The 23,535-nt window shown below is 46.4% G+C and overlaps 1 protein-coding gene across 1 annotated transcript; it reads right to left on the minus strand.

The window, feature by feature from the left end:
- Positions 1-21,193: 21,193 nt before the first annotated feature.
- On the minus strand, positions 21,194-23,112 carry LOC142796223 (uncharacterized). The gene is made up of 2 exons (XM_075886396.1): positions 22,738-23,112; positions 21,194-21,819 (listed from the first exon to the last, which is right to left on the minus strand). The coding sequence occupies exons 1-2, from the start codon at positions 22,877-22,879 to the stop codon at positions 21,383-21,385; spliced, it is 579 nt and encodes a 192-aa protein (XP_075742511.1). The 5' UTR covers positions 22,880-23,112; the 3' UTR covers positions 21,194-21,382.
- Between the last annotated feature and the right edge of the window lie 423 nt (positions 23,113-23,535).

Here is a 23,535-nt window from a genome sequence, read left to right on the forward strand (position 1 = left end):
GGGATTGGTACGGGTAGGGCGACGGCGAACGGTTGAAACGGGATGGTCCACGGCTGGTGTTCGACAGGTATTCTTCAATCTCAAATGGGCGCTGGCCGGCTCGCGGGCGGGGTGCGTCGACAGAGAACCCACGCAAACCCAGCCTCTTGTACAGGCAGCGGCGGTAGACGTGGTTGGCCTCTCCGCAGTGGTAGCACAGCGGACGATTATCTGGCGTTCGCCACACCTCGGTCTTCCTGGGCGCCTGGTTTTGGGTTACACGGGGTCGGGCGGGCGACATTGGGCGGCGGTACGGCGGGGCCTCTTGATAACGGGTTGGGACGGGTCGGGGTCGATGAGCAGCAGCGGAGTAGGTCATCGCTTGTGGTTCGCAAGATGCTTCCGACGGCGTGGAATTCCCCAGTGCTTGCTGAACCTCCTCGCGGACGACGTCAGTGAGGGAGGCGACTTGGGGCTGCGGCGTTGCTGGGAAGAATTTCCTCAGTTCCTCGCGAACGACGGCGCGGATGGTCTTCCGCAAGTCTTCCGTCACCAATCCAGGGGCGTTTACTGGGTTCACCGAAAAGTGTTGAGTGGTCTATCGTTTTGCCGCGAACGCATATCCAAGGTCCTCTCGATCATCCAAGCCTCAGTGACGAACTCAGCGACGGTCTTAGGGGGGTTGCGGATGAGTCCAGCGAAGAGCTCTTGTTTAACTCCCCGCATCAGAAAGCGCACCTTCTTCTCTTCTGCCATTTCGGGGTCAGCTCTCCAGAACAGCATCTTCATCTCCTCAGCGAACAGTACAACACCTTCGTTAGGGTGTTGCATTCGCGTCTCTAACAAAAGGGCGGCTCGTTCTTTCCGCACAACCGTAGCGAATGTTTTGAGGAATTCGCTCTTAAAGACAGTCCAGTCGGTTAGGGAGCCTTCGTGGTTCTCAAACCACGTTCGAGCTGTATCCTCCAAATAGAAGAAGACATGACGAAATGTTTCTTCGTCATCCCACCTGTTAAACATGCGGACGCGCTCTAGCTTCTCCAGCCACTCTTCCGGGTCTTCACCAGGAGATTCTCGGAATGATGGGGGCTCACGAGGTTGTTGCAGAACGACGGGAAGGTTGGTAGCGCTGGTTATGGTGCCTGCGTTGATCATCGTGGTTTTTACGTCTTCTTTCCTTTTTTTATCCGGGAGCAGTCCAAACTCTGGCTGAAGGCCTTGCTGTCGGCGGCTGACACGAGTTGGGCGTGCTTGTCGTGTTGGGCTTGCTTGTCGGCTTGGCAATGGCTTAGGGTTCATGTACCCCGCACCTCCACCAGATGTAACGCAGCAAAGGACGACACAGTTGTCTATAAGGAAAACAAGTTTATCGGAGCGAACCTGTGCTCCCCTAACAACTGAAAGAATACACAGGCGGTGAAGCAGCGGCCGGCAAAACGACGGGCACGCTAGTGAGCGTCGGCGATCGAATGTCGCGGCATCGGCTGTGCGCGAATTGATATCCCTCGGCACGAGGGTTTCTCGAATAGTCGAATTGTATTGAGAACGCCGTGATAGCGTTTGCTCGAAACACTGTTCGTTCGAAACGCTCGAGGCGCTGTTCGATAGCGTTTGTTCGAAACGCTGTGATAGTGTTTGTTCGAAACGCTGTGAAAACAGTGATAGCACAGGCCGGTGGAGCCAGGCCGAAAAAACAAAACACAAATAAACAAACCCAATGCATGGTTCGTGGCATTATACATATATATATATATATATATATATATATATATATATATATATATATATATATATATATATATGCAGGCCTGCTGGTTGAGTGGTCGTAGCGTTGCAAATAGTGAAGTAGATCCTCCGTGAGCGGTCACAACGTAGTTTATTTCGTCGTTTCGGCCTAGAGTCTCACACACGCACACACAAACACACACTTACACAGAGGGAGAGAGAGAGAGAAGGCGCTGTTCGTGTTTTATGCCTTGGTGTGTGTGTGCGTGTGTGTGTGTGTGTGCGTGTGTGTGTGTGTGTGTGTGTGTGTGTGTGATATTGTCGTGTGGCGCTCAAATTAACTTTTTGAAATGTCTAGGTAGGACATTAGGGTAATAGAGCGGCGCTTCGGCCACAATAGCATGGAATCGAAGAACCCAGCCTCCAAAAAGACACATGACAACCACAAGCCTCAGCGTGTGTGGTTGTCTTATTTGTATTCTTGTGTATGTGTTTTGTGAATGCTGGGTTCTTAGATTACATGCTATATATTAACAGGCCACCAGACTTTCCAACCACAATGGCATTGATGGAAATTAAAGTAGAAGCTTCGCATCTGCTTCGGGTGGATTTCATTCTGGGCATTCGCGGCGCTAGTTCACCGGGAATAAAACGAAGTGACATAAACTTATTCTCAAAAAAGACTTGCATCACTCTTCTAAATATAAAGCTGATTGCAGGAACTCTGCGTGACCTCGATATTAATCTAAAACCGCGACAAGTTCAACCGAAGAGGGGTAATATACATTGCTAGTTATTCTTCTCGAGATCTGGCGCTAGCAAAAATTGACGAAAATTTTTAAAAAGGGTGAATAAACATGCGTTTGGAACTCGAAATATGAATAATATTGTCACGAGCGGAACAAGACCTGCAGCCAGGAGTTCACTTGAACCAGAGCAACGAAGCTCTTCTCTTCTTCTTCGCAGCCCAAAAACACGTATGAGCCACAGTGGCTCGTTCATCAATGGTGCCATTACCCCTTCTCCCAAGAAGCATCGTCTTGATGCTGTACATGAAGGCAAAAAAAAAGAAAAGGAAATTAGATTAAAATTAGCATGCGAGCAAAATGAATGCCGCAAGGCGGTATAACGTAGTTGGTTGTGGGGACACAAGTTAAATGAGAAATAAGAAAAATAGGAAAAATGTAACGAAAAGACGAAACAAAAAGAAAGACGCAAAGTTACCAATAAAGTCAGTCACTCACTGGCGATTCACAGCGCGAAAAGTATGGTTTGAGACGTGAAACGTGAATGACTTCAGTTTGCGGAGTGAAACGGGAACGTCTCGAATTGACTTGTAAAAGAACCTCGTAAGTGACGTCGCTGAGACGTCGTACAACCTTGTAAGGGCCGCAGTAGCGGCGAAGAAGCTTTTCTGAACGTCCACGCTGTTGGAGGGGGGTCCCCACCCAGACTTCATCCCCTGGATTAAAAATAACTTCACGGTGGCGAAGAATATAGCGATGCGCGTCTGCGGTTCGGTGACGTTGAATACGGTGACGAGCAAGTTGACGGGCCTCTTCTGCGCACTGCGCGAATTCGGCGGCATCCGTGTGGTATATTCCTAAGTTGTCGGGCAGGAGCATGGCGTCGAGCATCGTCGTGACGCCACGACCATGGACTAAGTGAAAAGGTGTGAAACTGGTACTTTCTTGAACCGCAGTGTTATACGCAAAAGTTACGTAGGGAAGTATGGCGTCCCAGTTCTTGTGATTGATGTCCACATAGATTGGCAGCATGTCTGCAATTGTCTTATTGAGTCGTTCAGTCAGCCCATTTGCTTACGGGTGGTAAGCCGTTGTTTTATGATGTTCCGTGCCACTTAATCGCAAGACTTCCTGCAGCATCTCTGTGGTGAAAACTGTCTCACGATCAGTTATGATGACAGCTGGAGCACCGTGGCGTAAGACGATGCTGTTAACGAAAAATTGGGCGACATCTGCTGCGGTGGCTTTTGGAAGTGCCTTGATTTCACAGTATTTATCTATTTATTTTTTTATTTTTTTATTAGCGTGTTAAGTAGTCTGTAGCGACCACAATCCACCAGTTTCCAGACGAAGACGTGGGGAATGACCCCAGCAAGTCCATGCCAAACTAATGAAAGGGCGCCTTTGGTGAGCCAATTGGGTGCAGTAATCCCGCTGGTCGTAAAGGTGGAACCTTACGTCGCTGACAGTCACGACATGTGCGAACGTAGTGCTTCACAGTCTTCGCGAGACGTGGCCAGTAGTAGGAGCGTTGAATCCGTTGCAGCGTGCGCGTATAGCCGAGATGTCCGGACGATGGCTCATCATGACACGCACGTAAAATGTCACCACGAAGCGTAGTTGGCGCAACAAGCAGATACATAGCTTGTGTAGGATGAAAGTTCTCTTTGTAAAGCACTTCATCACGGAAACAAAATGAGGATAGTCAGCGCGAAAGCTTCGGGGAAGGTGGGAATTGCGTCCTTCCAGGTTGTCAATGAGCGGGATGAGCTCCGAGTCGTGACGCTGTTGCTCAGCTAAGCGGGTTGCTGATACGGCAGAAAGAAAAGTGTCGTCGTCTTCAAGGCCAGTGTTGGCATTTTTGACCGGTGCACGTGAGAAACAGTCGGCGTCGGTGTATTTTCGTCTAGATTTGTGGACGATGGTGACATAGAAATCTTGTAGCCGAAGGCTCCATCGTGCTAGACGACCTGAGGGATCTTTGAGATTCGCGAGCCAACAAAGGGAATGGTGGTCGCTAACTACCCTGAATGGGCGGCCATACAAGTATTGGCGGAACATTGTTATGGCCCAGACAACAGCGAGGCATTCCTTTTCGGTTGCAAAATAGTTTTTCCCCGCTGGGGATAACGTTCTGCTCGCATAAGCGATCACGCGCTCTACGCCATTATGCCACTGAACTAATACCACTCCTAGTCCAACGTTGCTGGCGTCAATGTGTAATTATGTGTCAGCGCTTTCGTTAAAATGACCTAGTACAGGCGGAGCCTGGAGGAGGTTTCGGAGGGTGTCGAACCCATGGCACTGATCGGGACCCCAAACAAACGAGACAGCGTCTTTTGTAAGGTTGTTGAGGGGTTAAGCAATCTTCGAGACGTTTTTGACAAAGCGCCTGTAATACGCACAGAGCTCCAGAAATCGGCGTAGGTCGAGCTTATTTGCGGGCACGGGAATGGCGGCAACGGCGCGGGTTTTCCCGGGACCTGGGCGGAAGCCGGCATGGCTGACAACGTGACCAAAGAAATTCAGTTCTTCATATCCGAAATGACATTTGTCGGGTTCGAGAGGCAACCCCGCTGTTCTGATTGCCTTAAGAACTGCATGAAGGCGTTGGACGTGTTGTTCAAACGTGTCTGCAAAGACCACGACGTTATCAAGGTAAACAAAACATGATTGCCATTTGAGCCCCGTGAGAACCGTATCCATCATTCTTTGAAAAGTAGCTGGCGCTGAGCATAGACCGAAAGGCAACACTTTAAACTCGTGCAGGCCGTCTGGAGTAATAAACGCCGTCTTTTGACAGTCGCGCTCGTCCACTGCGATTTGCCAGTAGCCGCTACGCAAATCAATGGAGGAAAAATATTTAGCGTTGCGTACACGGTCCAACGAGTCATCTATCCGGGGTAAAGGATAAACGTCCTTTTTGGTGACCTTGTTCAGTTTACGGTAATCAACGCAAAAACGCAACGTACCGTCCTTCTTCTTTACTAGCACAACTGGTGAAGCCCAGTGACTGGTCGATGGCTGAATGACGTCGTCCTGAAGCATCCGCTGAACTTGGTCACGTATAGCATCTTGCTCTTTTTGCGACACCCTATAGGCATGTTGTCGGATGGGTCTCTCGGTGAGTTCAGGGATGATACGATGTTGAGCAAGTGGTGTCTGTTTAACCTTTGACGTAGTGGCAAAGCAGTCTTGAAATGAGCCGAGTATACGCAAAAGGCTTTCTCGTTGAGCCGAAGGTAGTCTCTCGTTTACATCGAGAGTGCTCACGAAGGCCACGTCAGGGTGGCCATTCGATGAAAATGAAGCTAACGTAGACGGACCATCGGCATCGGCAAGTTCTTCACAATATGCAATGGCAGTGTGTCTCGTTAGGTGACGATATTCGTCGCTGAAGTTCGTGACCAGCAGGTGAGCATGCCTATCGCTTGGCTGAATGATTCATCGGGCAACACATATTTGTCGTGAAATGAGGAGAGACAAATAGGCCTCTGCAATTACCGCGTCAGACACGTCCTGTCCCAATTCTACTTTGACAAAGAGGCTGCTTCGAGGTGGGAGAGTCAGAGAATTGTCGGTAACACGAAGCGCTCTTTTCCGGAATTGCGTACGGTCAGTTGCAGCGCAAAAAGGATCCTCGAACGACACAAGTAATTCACGGAGGTCGATGACGGCGCCGTATTCACGAAGGAAGTCCATTCCTAGAATGACTGGCCGAGAGCACACGCGCAATACGAGGAAAGAGCCCGCAAATGTTTACATACGTATTCGAATGTGTGCCGTGCACATACATACCACTAGGCATCGCCAGATGGCCACCTGCCGTGCGCAACTGGGGTCCTTGCCTTGGCGTGGTAACCTTCCTCAGTTCGGATGCCAGTGTGGCGCTCATTACGGAATAGTCGGCACCAGTGTCTACGAGGGCGTTAACAGCATGATTGTCGACGAAGACGGCAATTTTGGCAGAAACAATCTTTTTGCTGTCAGAGAACACTGCAAAAACCGGAATCATCCTCGTCCGGTCGTTGCGTCGAAGGAGGGTCTTTTACAGTTCGCCGGGCCGCGACTTCACCCCCAGAAGTCGCCGTTCCTAGTTTCCCCTGCGGGGACTTGGTGACCGGCTCCTGAAAAAAGCGGAAGATGATGAGGGCAAACTGGGTGACGTAGACCGGCGAGGCGATGGTTATCTCGACTGGTGGTGCTGAATTTTCGAAGGAGTACGTTGGCCCGTGAGATAGGCTTCGATTTTGCGGGGGCGCTCACCGTAGTGCGGGCATCGAGCATCAGGGTGGAAGCCGCGGAAACCTAGTTGCCGGTATTGACAGTTCCGGTATACGTGACCCGCTTCGCCACAGTGATAGCAAAGCGGACGGATATCCAAGGTGCGCCACGTGCTTGCCTTGCTACCACTTTGTCTTGAGATAGACGGCAGATAGGTAGGTGGGCTTGAAAACATTGAGCCGAGAGGCGGGCTTGAAGCTGTGTCGTGGAATGGCTGCATAGCCTGGTACCTTGGCCGCATAGCAGTATCTGTAGCCGGTGGCGCAGGGGATCGCAATGCCGTTGCGTATGTCAGGACTGGGGCCTCGGGAATCGGTGGTGCGATTGGGGCCAGGGGTGTGACGGCCTGCCGGACTTCTTGTCTGATTACATCCGCGAGGGCTGACACAGGTGTATGGGATCCCACTGCCTAAAGCTTTAGAATTCGTCCCAAACGATACTTCGAATGAAGTCTGTGAGGGCCTGTCTCTCGCTGTCAGAGCCGATAGCGCATGTGGTGGCCGGGATCTGGCGTTCGTATTGTGACGACCGCTGCTGCAGCGTACGTTCCGTCGTGGCTGCCTCACTGATGAACTAGGCGACTGTTGTCGGTGGATTGCGCACGAGCCCAGCGAAAAGCTGTTCTTTTGCTCCGCGCATCAAATGCCGCACCTTCTTTTCCTCGGGCATGGCAGGGTCCGCGCGCTTGAAGAGCCGAAGCATGTCCTCGACAAACATGGATACACGTTAGTTCGGCCGTTGGTTTCTGCAAGATATGGCTTGTTCAGCCATCTCCTTCCTCTCGGTGTTGCGATAGGCGTCACGGAGCTGTCGGCTAAACTCTTGCCATGTTGCAAAGGAGCCCTCGTGGTTCTTGTACCACGTCTTCGCAGAATACTCCAAGTAGAATTAAACTCGGCGCAGCTTGCGAACATCGTCCCATTCGTTGATACTGGCAGCCCGATCAAAGTGTTCGAGCCAGTCATCAACATCCTCGAAGATGTCTTCATGAAACGGCTTCGGTGTCTGTGGCACGTGAAAAACATGGGCTAGAAGAGAACCATGGGCATCGCTGGTTAGGACCGCCAGGCTTGTCATCACAGTTGCCATCTTTCTGGGTGTCGAAGGCAAGGGACCAAATTCAGGGGTTAACCCACGCAGGCGGCGGCTGATTCTTGCTCTGGGAGATGCAGCTGTCTCCACGATGGCCGACACAGCCGAAGTACACATACCCAGCGTCTCCACCAGTAATGTTACGAGCGAAACAAGACCTGCAGCCAGGAGTTCTATTGATGATGATGATGATGATGATGATGATGATGATGATGATGATGAACCTTCAGCTTTGCTGGCACTCGCCCACAAAGGGGGATTGTCCAAGAACCGGGCGGCAGGATGATCGAGTGTGCTAAGTCAGGCATTCAGGAAATGTTGTAGCTGTAAATAATAACAATAGACAAACAAGGTAACCTTTTTGTGGCCATTATGTACTCGCACACAGCAGAGAAAACCTCCCTGTGGCTATAACCTAATGTAATCCCTCCGAAGGATAAAATTAGTTCCACGTTTATTTTTAAACCTAGCTTCTCAATCGGTTCGACCAGGTATCTTTTCCATTGATGAGCATATTGTTGATAGGATAAAAAGAAATGATCTATTGATTTCGATTCCTTGCAAAAGAGACACAACGGAGATGCTGTTAGTCCAGCTTTATGTGGGTAGTAATTCAGATGCGGAATTCTGCATCGTAATGTGGTGATTGTAACTTCTAACTGCCGAGATACACACCACTGTTTGTTCAAGCAAAATCTTAGATGTACGAAGTCTCTGACTTTATCCAATGATAATTTTTCTATTTCTTTGTGCAAACAAGCATTTCTATATCTGAGTGCTGTTACGTAGACGATTGATTGATTTGTGGGGTTTAACGTCCCAAAACCACCATTTGATTATGAGAGACGCCGTAGTGGAGGACTCCGGAAATTTTGACCACCTGGGGTTCTTTAACGTGCACCCAAATCTGAGTACAGCTGTTACGTAGACGAAATCAGGTAAAATAGGTAAGAGTGGTCCGCTTAAAGATGCTTTGGCTAACGAATCTGCCATCTCATTTGGATAAATCCCGCAGTGGCCAGGTATCCATAGCAAGTGAAATTTTTTCAGGTTTTCTGGTAATAAACTGCTAATCATACTCAATAATGTCAAATTTTTTGCTGTAGATAGTGCAGTGCATACTGAGAGATAATCGGTAAGTATGACCGCTTCTGATTCGCTTGCAGGAAGTTTACGAAGCGCTAGAATTATAGCAAATAATTCAGCGATGAATATAGGCGTGTAATCTGGTAATCGAACTGAGAAAGACCAGTCGAGAGAAGTACAGAAGATGCCTACTCCAGCCTTTTCGTTCAATACGGATGCATCCGTCGCAATAATGTTGTTTATGGACAGATCAGTCAAGTAATCTTTTAACCGAGTATTTAAATATTGAAGGGGCAGTTGTTTCGCATTAGAGGGGAAAATATCATCAAATTTAATTTCAAGTTTTGAATTAGGCGTCTTCGTTATGCCAATCTGATAAATATTTACATTGAGAGGCTCTAGTAGCGCTTGGACGAACCTCATCTGAGGGGAAAGTAGTCTAGACCATTGTGTTCCAAAGAATGCGGTTGGTTCTTGAATAAAAACGTAAGAAGCTTGTCGCAGAGGCAAATTGTATATTTTTAAGAAAGTTTCAACTGTAAGTATTCTAAACCGAGTTAAAAGGTGAAAGGCGCATTTCCACATACAAAACATTATTTGCCACAAATTTGGGGAGTCCAAGACACAAGCGCAAAGCTTCTCTTTCTAATAATATTAATTGTCTCCTCTTGTAAGCTGCGCTGCCTGAAAATAATACGCACCCGAATTCCATAATAGGCTGCACATACATCTTGTAAATCATTATCGATGAACTCCTACGCAATCCTACTTTTCTGTTTCCCAATTTGCGTAACCACACCAAGGCACGTGACGCTTTACAGCCAACCTCGTCTATATGGCTTTTCCAATTTAGCTTCCTATTATATATAATGCCTAGGTATTTCGAAAATCAACCTGGGAAAGGAGCTCGGTACGATACATCAGGGAAATGTTTACATGATTCTTAAAAGAAAATGCCAGAAGCGCACTTTTTTTGACGTTCAATGGCATATGGATATTGTCAAGCCATCCTTCAAGCATGTTCACGTAATTCTGTAATGCCTTATACAATGAGTGCAGATCACTGTTTGTTGCGAAGAAAGCAATATCATCTGCATATACGTAAATTTGGATATCCTGATGAGTTGGAATGGAACTTAGTAATATGTTGAATAACACCGGGGATAATACTGAGTTTTGAGGTACACCTCGTGTTTGCTTATATCTTTTAGATGAGCATCCATCCAAGAAGCAATAAAATTCTCTGTCTTTCCCAAACTCTGTAATCCATACTGTTATATATTTTGGAAAGCGATAGTCTTGCATCTGCTGGATTAGGATAGGATACTCCACTTTGTCATACGCTTTAGCTAAGTCTAGAGTGACTAGTGCACAGTATTCGCGGCGATGCCGAGCCAGCTGTATGCGACTTTCCAAATCCACATGTGCACAACAAATGGAGTATCCCGATCTAAAGCCAATTTGTCTGGGGCTTAGTATTGTATATTCATTGATGTAGTTTATTATACGGGCATTTAGGACTCTCTCTACAAGCTTGACCAGGTTAGATGTCAATGAAATAGGCCTTATGTTATCCAGAGTAAACTCCAATCCCTGTTTCTTAAGTATCGGAATTATTTTGGAAAGCTTCCAATCTGCCGGAATCCAAGAATTTTTCAGTGAATGATTAACTATATTACGGATTTCGTGTGGGGATATTTCGTATAGCACTTTAATCATTGTAGAGGTCACCCCATCAGGTCCAGGAGCAGCGGGCGGTAAGCTCTTCATCACATCCGCCAGTTCAGCTAAAGATACCTCCTGGAAATCACAATGCACCCTTAATTTCACCATGGACTTTGGCATAATTGTAGTAAACCTGATTTGCAAGCCTTTAGCAATATTTTCCAAGACGTCAGCGAGTTTGCGAGGAGACATAATGGTCGAATGACTGCTTTCTGCCTGTGGAATCATTTTTCTCGGAAGTAAAAACCTGAAAAGCATTTTCTTATTTTTAGAGTTAGACAGATAATTAAATTTATTCATATCATAGTCTTATTTTGCTTTGCGCACTAGACGCTTAAAATCAGTGGCCATGAATTTATAATCATCCAATTTTCGGGGCATTGTTTAGTTAACAGCTTTTCCAAGCCACTTTTCGCTTTCTATACCCCCTGAGACATTATTTTAGCCCTGAGACAGGCTAAAAGATCCCGCTGTGTTCGAGTTTACAGTAAACGTTGAATTTTTAATAATCGTTTCAACACCGCACATAGACTCATAGCCCTAAGGTCTTCCTGCGTTTCCTCGCAAAAAGTTAACGTAGATTTTAATTCTTTTTGTAATTTAACATATTTTACAAATGAGCCAACTTTCCCTGCCAAACTAAATCTTGGGAATTTAATTTCAAAAGTAATGGGAAGGTGGTCGATGTTTGTAGCACAATCTAATTTTTCCACGAGGATATGCTTAAAGTAGAGCTGGAAAATGTTAAATCAAAAGTAGATTTAGAGTTACCTCTTACAAATGTAGCAACGTGTGAGTTCAAGCAAAAAAAGTTATTATCAAGCGTCCATTTCCACAAACGTCTTCCGCATACATCAGATTTCAAGCCCCAAGACACATGGAGGGAATTGAAATCACCACACACTACTATTTCTTTTCTTGCTGAAGCTACCATAATATCGAGGCATCTCGTGTCTTGAACTCCTGCAGGAAAGTATACATTTGCAAAAGAGAAAGGCGAGCAGTCTGGTAGTGTTATGTCTAACACCAGTATTTCGTAGTTCGTATCCATACACTGATACGATATCTTGGCTCTGTGACTAAATTTAGTTGATATTAAGAAAGCCAGACCGCCACCTCTACTCGGCGAATCCAGCTGGATTATTCGATAATTTTTCATGTAAAATTTTTTACCGTTAGCAAGCCAGGTTTCCTGAATGGCAATTATGTCGGGAGAAATTTGCGAAGAAATATATTGTAAATCTGTAGTTGCCGACCAAATAGACCGGCAGTTCTACTGCAGAATTTTTAGGGAACCTATTTTGATGCTATACCGGCAGATGAAACTGCCTGATCCAGAATATCTTTTTTTAAGAAATCATTTTTTGAAAGGTTGTCAAAGAAGTCTTTCTTTGAGAAGTATTTCTTGGATTTTGGGTTCTGAGAAGACTTTTCACAAGGGGGAGATCTGTTACGTTTCAAAGTTTTTAGAGATTCTGTGTCCATATCTGTAAAGTCTCCTGAATCATCTGTCACAGGTTCTAACTCAGCCTGAACTTTATTTTTTGAAGGTACTGCTTTCGGAGAGATAGATCTATCATTAACTGTCTGATATTTCTCCTCTGTACCCCTTGAAATCATCGGAGCGTGCGAATCCCGATTTTGCACAGAAACTGTACCAATGATTTGTGTCAGCTGTTGTGTTAACATATCAGCCAAGGCTTCAAAAAGAGTAGCTGCCAGACGCTGCATTGCCTTTTCAGTAGACTTTTTAATAGCCTCAGTTATCGACTTTGCGAGCGATGCACCCATTGCCGCTGTGTGCCGGGATGTTATGCCTGCGTAACCTTTCGATCTTTCATGCATTTCTGCTACCGCCTCCCTCCTAGAGCAACGCCTGCGTTCTATGATTTCTAGAACACCCATTTCTCTTTCTTTTGCGCCACATTCAGCAGAGTCTGCAGGGTGCGCTCCATTACACAAGCAGCACTTCTGGTCATCAGATTTGCAATCGCAGCTGTCATGACTCTCTTCGCACAGACAACATCTAGCCTGTGATCTGCACCCTTTCATGCTGTGGCCGAATCGCCAACATTTTGAGCACTGCAAGGTTTCGGGGAAAGTGGTTCTACTTTGTAGATTAGTGGCCAAGCCTTAATTTCTGTTGGTCTGACTCTTCCTGCAAAAGTTACTATAACTGATTCAGTAGGCGATTTTGTTTTATCAGTCGTTCGGGTGCATCAATAGACTGAAACTACCCCAGCTACAGCAAATAAGTCTAGAATTTCTTGAGGTGCCAGACTCGTATCCACCCCATGGACTATGCCCTTCGTACATGCAAGATGAGCTGGGATAAACGGGCTCACCGGCTGTGCAGCAAACTCAGAGCCATTCAGAAGCTCTCGCACGCAATCCTGATCTGCAGAGCAGCACAGGATACCCCTTCGGCCGAACTGGCGGACCTCAGTAATCTTCTGGAAAAGCGACGAGGCTTTCTGAAGCTCCACTTGTATCACCTTCGGATTCTTCATTGGAATGCAACGCCCATTTGTAGGAACCAGAGCCACAGGGACGTAGCTATCTCCACTGCGTAGCAAGGTATCGAGCGGCCAATCCTTGACCGGTAGTGAGGCCAGCCAATGGGAGTGCCCTTGGCCAGGTGATGAGAAAGACATCAGAATATTCTGACTTGCCTGACCTCCAAAGGGCTGCAACAACGTTTCAGTTGAGAGAAAGTAACAAGAAATACGAGGAATGAAAAGCAAACCAAATCTTAGCTGCAAGGATCTCCGATGAGTTCACTTGCTTGCTTGCTTGTTCCTGTCTTTTGTGGCTCTCACCCACTAAGGGGAATTGGCCAAGAAGCCGGTGGTTAACGCAAGTCAATGCCTTTAGGTTTTCTGAGTTCACTTGAACCAGAGCAACGAAGATGTTCATTTCTTCTTTGCAGCCCAAAAACGCGCATGAGCCACAATGGCTCGTTCATCAATGGTGGCAATATACTTATGGAAATAAAAATACTGCATACAACAGTGAATAATAAACATAGTTTTCATGCCAATGGCAGGCACGTGTGCTCATGCACAGAAAAATTGTGAAAGCAGTGGTTGGTATTCAACGGATCTCTCACTCCGCTGTAAAGACCACTCAGTGCAGAGCAGGAGAGAACTTTTTAACGCTGGGAGGTTCAGTGGCTCATTTACGGGCGTTCACTAAACTTCGTCGTTGCTTTTAGCCACGTTTAGTGCGTCTAGAGATTACGTTTTTATATAGACAACAAACTGAAATCTATGCAGTTCTCTTGGTAAACTTGAGATTATATAATAATGGGGATAGGTACGCAAACGACACTTTCCCAAAACTATCAAATACCAACCGTACGTATGCAACGTTGCCTTAACCAGGAAACTTAGCATCATCCCGCCACTTTCAAGAAGATACCGTTTCTGCGCCGCTCCCCGACAAACACATTGACGGACGCCAGTGAACACTGTAGTCCAGATGAAGCTTCTGCGCGCAGAACCAAATAGAAACTGAGAACACCCGTTAGCATAATAAAACTTGTTGTTGGGCTAGTTGGCTAGTGGTGAACACTTTTGTTGGGTGTACCGGCCTAGAGTGAAGAAGGGGCTGTTGCCGTATGATTCTGCACACTCGAAATTAGTTAAAAGAGGTATTGCTTCGCTATGTCTAGAATCCTCGTTGATTAAGTCGTGTCCACACCACATGCGTACTAGTTTTTATGAACAGATCAGCCGATTGACGGCGGCGGGCTTCCCTTCGTCGGTCCTAAACGCGGTCGCCGAGTCACTACTGCAGAAGATGAAACGTGGAACACAAAGGGATAGAGCTACTTGGGATCCTTCGGGTTCCAAGCTTCAAGTCGTGCCTTACGTGCACAAGCTCTCCCATAATATTAAGAAGGTTGCTGCAAGGCATGGTGTGGCTGTGGTCTTTTCTGCGCCAGAAAAGCTCGCCAAGTTATGTCCGCGTATTTGCAATGGCAAGAGACGCGGTTGCGTGAAAAAACATGAGAATGCCTTCGTAAAATGTTCCATGGGAGTTGTATACTCCATTCCTTTTTCCTGCGGTAACGTGTACATTGGCATTACCGAGCGATGCCTCAATGACCGGCTTAGGGAGCATGCGCTAAAGGTTAAGAAAAACGAGGATAAGTACGCACATCTTGTGTCGCATATTGCCGCATGTGGGTGTGAACCACGATTTTCGGATACAAGGATTCTTGGGAGAAGCTCAAATTTATCAGCACGTTTGCTGTTAGAAGCATATTATATAGAAAAGAATAAAGATATATGTGTCAGCGAGCCATCTTTGGTGTTGCATCAACAAGAAATATCTTTCCTTGATGCGAGGGTTTAGCGATTATATCTCCTTTTCGTGTTAACCCCCTTTTTTTTACTTTTTTTACTTTTTTTACTTTTTACTTGTTCCTAGTGGTGTGGTGACGCCATGTTGGTTTTCTACTGGCGCAGTTCTGTTAGTTTGTGCCTTTGCGCATTTCGATGTACGTATTTAAGAAGGTCAGATAGGAGCAATAAACAGTTGGTAGTGAGCGCTGCGTGTCGTGTGTGTTGCTCTGGTGTAAGTGTGTGTGCTTGTGTGAGTGTTTGCGTGAGTCGAGGTTGCGCCAAAATTTCTAAGTATAACCCGTTAGCAGTTTGCTAACTAAGGCAAGTCGATCATAACTGTGTACTTCCCATCATTCCCACAATAGTTGAACGACCGTGCCGCCCGATTTTCCTCAAGGTTACAGTATGAATCTGTATGAGCTTCAGCAAGGGACAAAAGCAAGAAAAATCACCGCCCAAGCACTTCGTACAAATGATTATTCAGCGAAAACTGAAACGTGTGGTCCAGGTGTTCAGCAGTGGGTTGAACCCGATGCTACACTGAAGCTTTTCGCAATTATTGCTTACACGTTTGTTCTTCCTAATAACATTACACATACGTTTCGCTTGGTTTACTACAATGTTTATTTTACATGCTTCACATTGTTCCTCACATGATCACGGCCATGGAAAAGTGTAATTAGCGGTTGAATACTTTCAGATTCCGTTAATCATAATGGTTTTTTTTTGAACCACAGGTGGCGTGGGAATATTTACATTTATTTATCGTAGTAAGCGCAGAATTTCGCATTTCGTGGTATCCACAAAACGACATTGTTTTTTCTACTGCTTCTATATGAGTCTCTTTCATCACTTCCTCAGGCAGATCTGCGGGTTTGTAAGCTGTACTCTGCCTTGGCATTTACTCATGGAAATAAATAGGTGCATAACTAAAGAAAACGAACCAAGTGCCATTGTGTCTGATTATTTAAGCAAACAAAATCTTCACACACACACACACACACACACATATATATATATATATATATATATATATATATATATATATATATATATATATATATATATATATATATATATATATATATATATATATATATATATATATATATATAAGGGAAAGAAGTGTGCACATAAGGGCGCGTTTTTCCGTGTTTTGACACAATATTAATGAGATCGAACAGACAATGATGCCAAGGAATTTATAAGGGAAGTTATTAGAACAAATGGAATGTAAATAAGAAGAAAGAAAACAGGGTGAAAAAATAACCAGCCGTGAACAGGAATTGAGCCTACAACCTTCGGAAAACGCGTTCGATGCTCTAACCACTGAGTTAACACAGCGGCCTTCCCTCCACCCACTTTTTTGGCTTTATATGTGAATTTAGAAGTGGGAGTATCAGTCAGCGCCCTCTGTAGCCAAACGGCGAGTGTGAAACACCTTTTTAAGCGCATGTGTTGCGTCACGTAGCGCGTGAACTTATTACGAGCGGGCAGCTGACCAATAGTCCTTCGTATACAACCATTGTCATTAGGTTGTATTAGGTGTCATTAGGACTAAATGTTAGTCCCTTGAGCTAGTCTGTAGAGACTAATTGTTAGACCTGGTGACGTTAGTCCTTAAATAAATTAATGGTTGGGGCAGCCACATTACTCCCCAAAAGGACGAACCACACACCCTTTTAACACCCTTTTGCCTTGGAGATGTACAAGTTCCATACTGTATTTCATTTCTATCGCTAGCAGTGACGTAAGTAGAAGAATCTGTGATCTTCCTGTTGTGGGTATAATCGCACCTAATTTTTTCTCGGTGGTTCCTAAGTCGATGGACGTGGTTGTGCGAGGCAGCACATACATGACTAATGCGGCCATAAAAAAACTTGGGAAAGGAGCGTGGCAATAGATACGCAGAGCAGCCAGACAGGTTGTGCGTGCCTGTTGATGTTGATAATTGGACGGCGCGCACTGCACTGCCGCGAAGGCTCGCCGCTGTTCGGCTTTCATTTGACGCTGAAAGCATGTACATTTTTCTTTTTTACTGAATCTCGCATTATACCTGCGCGCTCTAAGGCAAACGTCTCCCTCTTTATTTAGTTTCTGCCCTTTCGGCAATTACTCAGAGCCGGCTTCTTTTCCATCGCTGTCATTCAATACACCCTTTCAGTCTCACCAACTTTTCACTTCATGCTCCTTGTTGCCATATCGCCCATACTACCAGCCGTACATTCACGTGGCAGCCTCCTCGTTTTTTCTCCACTTGGTGCCCATCCTCTTCCTATAAAAACACTTGAACACCTACCCTGCCCCCCTATTCTTCTTGATTTTCTGCGATGTAGGCAACCATTGTGCCTCTGCTGACGTGCTCGTCTCATTTTGCTCTGAGCTTCCTTCAAATCCCCCTTCACAGCCTCTTTGACGTCTCCTTTGAGCGCCCAACGCGAAGCGTCCCGCAGTCCTTCGATTTACATTCATTCCTGAATGCGCCTGTGACTTCATGCACACCACTGAGTTCCCAAATGTAAGCCCTGCAACCGTTACGCCTTTCCAATGACATTGAAACACTTCATACCTATTGTATCCTCGTAACGCTCTGTGCTTCATTATTGCAGTATTTCTCTTTCACTTTGCTGCTGATGTTTTTGTCTGTACCTTCACATATGTATCTCCTTGACTTACCCACACTCCGAGGTACTTGTGCTCGCTTACCCTCAGTATTTATTGGCCCTATTATGAGAGCATTTCTCCTCGGGATCATTAAATAGCGTAAATTCACAGTTTGTTGCACTGAATCAGAGTCCTAGAGCATCGCGTTTCTTTCTGCGCGCGCACACACACACACACACACACACACACACACACACACACACACACACACACACACACACACACACACACACACACACACACATATATATATATATATATATATATATATATATATATATATATATATATATATATATATAATATATATATATATATATGCCAACCACTGTATATCGTTTTGAAAATCAGCAAACAATAACATCGTCAGCATCAAGTGGAGCGCGAAGTTTCTGCTCAACCATCACGCCGACGTGTTTGTGCGGCAGATTAAACCTAATGTTACTATCTCCTAGCGCTTTTTTCAACCTCACCATGTACCGCATCTATAACAGCGGCGACAAATGACATCACTGTTTCAGCTTCTTGCTAATTTCAATGCTGTCACTGCTACTTATTCATTCCCATTCTCTGCAAACTGTATTTTCTCGGTATATCTTTCTGAAAACATGTATACAGCCGTCCCCTACGCCTACTTACTTCAATATGTCCCACAATATTTCCTGATTGGCGTTGTCATACGCCCCAGTGGTGTCCAGAAGAGCAGTGGATAAGGGCATGTTTTCTATTTTAGATATTTATATACACTGAGTATAAACGAAAAGGTTCTCGTCTAACACCGCTCCATTCGGAATCGATACTTAGGTACTCCGAAAATATTATTTTGCTCTGCCCAAGTTTCTATTTTTAATTTTACTGCTTGCATCGCCAATCAATATAGCACCGATGTATTGGTTAGTGGTCTATACGTGGGAATGTTAACCTTTTGTTCCTTGCTTTCATAGATTAGGTCCATTCTACTTTTCCGCCAACTGCCTGATATTTCCCTTTTCTGTAAGCACTTTTCTACAGAATTCAGCAATGCTTATTCAGTGTAATGTCCTAGTTCGTTAATGAGGCTGACGGGAACCCCATCTAAGCCCGGAGTAGTGTGCTTAGAAATTTTCCCTTCAGCCTTCTTCCAACTGAAAATTATTAAGTACAACCTATTTCTCGGTAGTACTATTTTTTTTTACTTTTACTGACAGAGGAAACCCCCAGGGCAATTTTTTAAATGAATCTGCTGTTACCTCTCGGATGTAGCCTAGCGCTTCTTACCTTACAATTTATTCCCTCCTTCATCTACCATATGTTTTTGCACTGTGACAGACATCTTAACTATCGCATTTTGGTGGCTCTACAATATTCTAGGCACGGCCTTCCTCTCGCCAACGTCTTCCATCGAGCGTTCCTTTTCACCTTTATTTTGCCATGACCGATTTCTACACAACTAATTCTTTTTCTCTAAATATATTTCCCATAGTTCGTTGGCTTCAACCTGTGACAGCTTCTCTCTTTTTGCCTATCTGTGCTCCTGTGATGCCACACGTCGCTTCTCGATCGCTTCTTGGATTTGTTTGTTCCACCGACTTTTTGGCGTTAGTCCAACATCTGCGATGTCACGCCTGGTGTTCTCCAGGGCAGTGTGCTATGTTCATTACACTTTTTATTATAGATTAACAACTTTCCCCATAACCTTTCACCCTCCGTTAAGTAGTTCGCAGATGATTACGTCAACTACGGCAATATTCAATCTGTTGAGGATCATTCCACTCTCCAAAATTACCCTAATCTTACCTGTAGATGGTGTGAAACATGGCAGATGTCTCTGAATGCCTTTCAATGCAAGTTAATCTCGTTCACTAGAAAGCTTAGTAACTCCTCTTTTTTCTATACTATTAATAATACCTTTGTTTCAGCCACACAATTATATAAATATCTTGGTGTTGACCTTTCATCAGACTTATCTTGGAACACGCACATTGCAGCTGTCTCTTCAAAAGCCTCCCAGTTTGTGGGCTATCTTTGCAGAAACTTTCGCAACGCTCCTTCTAACGTACGTGCATTATAATATCTAAGCTATGTTCGTCCACAATTAGAGTATGGATCATACACAAGGTCATCACATCAAAATTATCTATGCCATTGGATCAACGCCACGTAATCGCCCTTTTATGTTTATTTCATAGGAACATCTACAGTAATAAATGCCACTGTTTGTCACTTCATGTTCTTTTGCGCCAAATTCGACGCATTCACAACGCACGTAGTTTTATGTGAATTCATGGTCACACACTGGCATTTAACTCATCACCATTACCTCGAGCCATAGCACATTGGAAGAGCCTTCCAGATCACATGGTATCTATCTACAACCATGAATCTTTTCGTGTTAACCTGATTTTGTTCCGTTTTTACATTGTAAAACTTTGTTCACCTTACTTTTCTCATTTGTTTACTTTTTTGTTTTTCTTTGTTCTTCTTTATCTTTTGTGTATATTGGTTTTCAATGTATTTACTGATTGCCCTTTAGGGAATCAGTAAATACAAAGGCGAGGTGGGAACAAGAGGCGAAGTAAGGAACCAACGCGTTCAGCTCCATATTCGGCTTGGTGTCGAAGAAATCGGCAGGCACGATAGTACCTTCATCGATGTGGCCGAGCGTCTCGTTGCGGCGCAAACTGTGGGGGCACGAGTTGGGATTGGAAATAAATATCCCGGTAGTGTCTTGACAAAGCTCAAGAACGGCGAATGGCAGCGATGTGTGGTGGCGGCTACCGAAGATGTCAGATGGCGTGAATAGGACGGTAGCGTCAGAAAGTGAAGCACAGCAGGCAGGGACAAACTGGGCGCTGAAAGGAGGAAGGTTTATGCCCGTCGCGACGACAAGGTTAGCCACACTAGATACGGCCGCATCAACAGAAGGCGCATCACGAAACGGTAACAGCTCCACTTCGGCCCGAGCGCAGTCCACGACGGCGTGATGACGTGATAAGAAATCCCATCCTAGGATGACATCGTGGGAACATGAAGCCAACACGTGAAATTCAATGGTGTACAACACGTCTCGAATAACCACTTTTGCTGTACATGCCGCGACGGGCTCAATTTGTTGGGCGCTCGCAGTACTAAGAGAAACCACGGGAGAAAGCATCGTCACTTTACGAAGAGAGCAGCAGAGTCTTTGACTAATCACAGGTATCGCGGCACCGGTATCGATGAGTGCGAGTGTTCGTACACCTTCGACGATTACATCGATAAGATTGGCGGGAGACAGGCGAGGACTTAAACGATTAGACGATGACGCAGCTCGTGCCTCCGGAGCTGCGGCAGTTAGTTTTCCGTCTCAATGGAGGTGGGTCGTCGACGCATAGGCGATACAGAATGACGACTTGTTGAAGGTGAAGGCGAGCGGGAAGTCTAGAAGCGAATGTTCGGGCGCCGGAAGCAGTTTGCACATCGCGTTCGTGAACTTCAGGTGGTACGTGAGGCGCGTGGTATGGATGCTGTAGCATAGCCATGGTGTGCGCATAGCAGCGCCGGACCAGCAATGTGTCAACGTAGTCAGCAGAATGAAAAGAACGTTTATTCAAAAGTGTATGACGTATTTATAGGCAGCGTAGTGTTAGTCAGATAACGATGCGCACGTGGTAGTAACAAAAGTCCGATGTGGTGCAGGCGGCCAGCTGAGGCGTCAACAGGTGCGCGCGCACACACACACAGAAACCGCGAAGACACAACATTCCTTCCCCCTTAGAATTGAAAGCGTTGTACTGTCTTGCGTTCTCTTGTTGAACGCCTGAGGGCTTGTTGGGCGACACCGGTACTCATCGGGACGGCCGTGATCTTCGGTGATGCACGTTGTGCAGAACCAGCATCATTAGGGATGAGCCGAGAAGACATGCCTGCATTCGAGCTTACCGCTTCCGGAGGCGATGGTTCCGTTGCTTGGTCTGACTCGCTGGGACTTGTGGCAGTTGTTACTGGTGGCGAGTCCTGTCGCGGGCGAAGTTGATCAACATGCCGCTGGACGACCCCGTCCGGAGTGTTCACGGTCACCATTCTCGCTCCAGACGTCGCCTTCACATTGCCAGGCGTCCATTTGCTCCCCACACCATAATTGCGGGCGTATACGTCACTTCCTGGTAGCGGCAGCCAGTCCTCTTGGTCTTCTTTTGATCCTGTAAGGGCTGGAGGAAAACATGTGTCCAGCCGTGAGCGTATTTGGTAACCCAAGAGCAACTCTGCTGGGGATTTACCGCACTTTTGTGGCGTCCTCCGATAGTTAAACAGCAAGCGTATCAGATTCTCCTCTAGCTTTCCTCTCCTCATTTTTCGAAGGCCATCTTTTATAGTACGCACTGCCCTTTCCGCTGCACCATTAGACTGGGGGTGGTCGGGCGCACATCGGAGGTGCACTATGTTGTTGTTTGCTACGAATTCCTCAAAATCATGGCTGGAAAACTGAGTCCCGTTGTCGGACACGATTGTGCGTGGTACCCCAAACCTGCTGAAAATGGCACGTAAGCAGTTAATGGTGGTTTCTGTTGAAGCATGTGACAGAGGTACGGCTTCGAGCCATTTCGTGTGGGCGTCAACTATGACGAGTATCATTTTTCCGCCGATCGGCCCCGCGTAGTCAATGTGAATGCGGGACCACCTTTCGCCGGTTTCTGGCCACTTGACAACGGGCGCCGCGGTTGGCATCGGCAAATTTTGAACACAGTTCTGGCACTGAGTAGACACCTCTTCAATATTTCTGTCTAGGCCTGGCCACCAAAACAAAGAGCGCGCGACAGATTTCATTGCCGGCGAACCCTGGTGAGTCTCATGTAAAAGCTGCAGCACTTGCACTCTTGCTTCGGCTGGTATTATGACCCTATTGCCCCAATAAACAAGGTCATGTGCAACGGATAGCTCTAGCTTACGGTCAAAAAATGGCAGTACGTCCCTTGCCAGCCCGTTGGCGTGTCTGGGCCACCCATGTAATATGTACCGTTTGACTTTTGCCAGGACAGGATCCGAAGCGGTGAAAGCCTTCAGCTCACGCGTTGTCACGACACCGTTGTTCAGCTGGTTTAGCGAGAGTACATATTCGGGTGGCTCACCATCTTCGTCAGTTTCCGTAGTTTGCAGCGGCAGGCGGCTTAAGGCATCAGCATTCAGCATCTGTCGTCCTGGGGCGTACTGCAGCTGGTACCGGTAGGCCCCCAGCTGAAGCGCCCAACGTTGGATCCGGGCAGCGGCCATTGTGGGCGTCTGCCTGTCTGACCTCAACAGGCCCAGCAACGGTTGGTGGTCAGTCACCAAGGTGAATTCCCGACCTAGAAGGTAGTCGCGGAATTTAGTTACGCCAAATACCAGTGCCAGTGCCTCTCGCTCGAGCTGTGAATAGTTGCGCTCCGCCTGTGTTAACGTACGCGAGCGAAAGCCGATCGGCTTGTGGACGTTTCCTATCGTGTGAAACAAGACCGCGCCCACTCCGTATGGCGACGCGTCGCACTCAAGTTTTAGTTCCTTCGAAGGGTCGAAATGGACGAGAACCTTGGCTGCTTTGAGACTTTTCTTAGCCACCTTAAACGCAAGCTCTTGAGGCTGTTCCCAGTGCCAGCGCGCATTCTTTTCCAGCAGCTGATACAAAGGAAAAAGTGTGGTCGACATGTTAGGCAGAAACCTCGCGTAGAACGTGATCATTCCCAAAAAAAGACCGCAGTTCGCTGACATTACGGGGGCTCTGCGCCTGCATGATAGCATCGAGGTTTTTCTCTGTCGGATGAAGCCCATCGCGATCGATGCGATGCCCGAGATAGGTAACTGCTGGGCTGCGCAGCTTGCACTTATCGTGTCTCAACTTTACGCCTCTCTCTCGAAACCGCTTCAAAACGTTTTTCAGCCTTTCACCACTG

Source organism: Rhipicephalus microplus, chromosome 2, assembly GCF_043290135.1.
Source record: "Rhipicephalus microplus isolate Deutch F79 chromosome 2, USDA_Rmic, whole genome shotgun sequence".
NCBI classification, from domain to species: domain Eukaryota; kingdom Metazoa; phylum Arthropoda; class Arachnida; order Ixodida; family Ixodidae; genus Rhipicephalus; species Rhipicephalus microplus.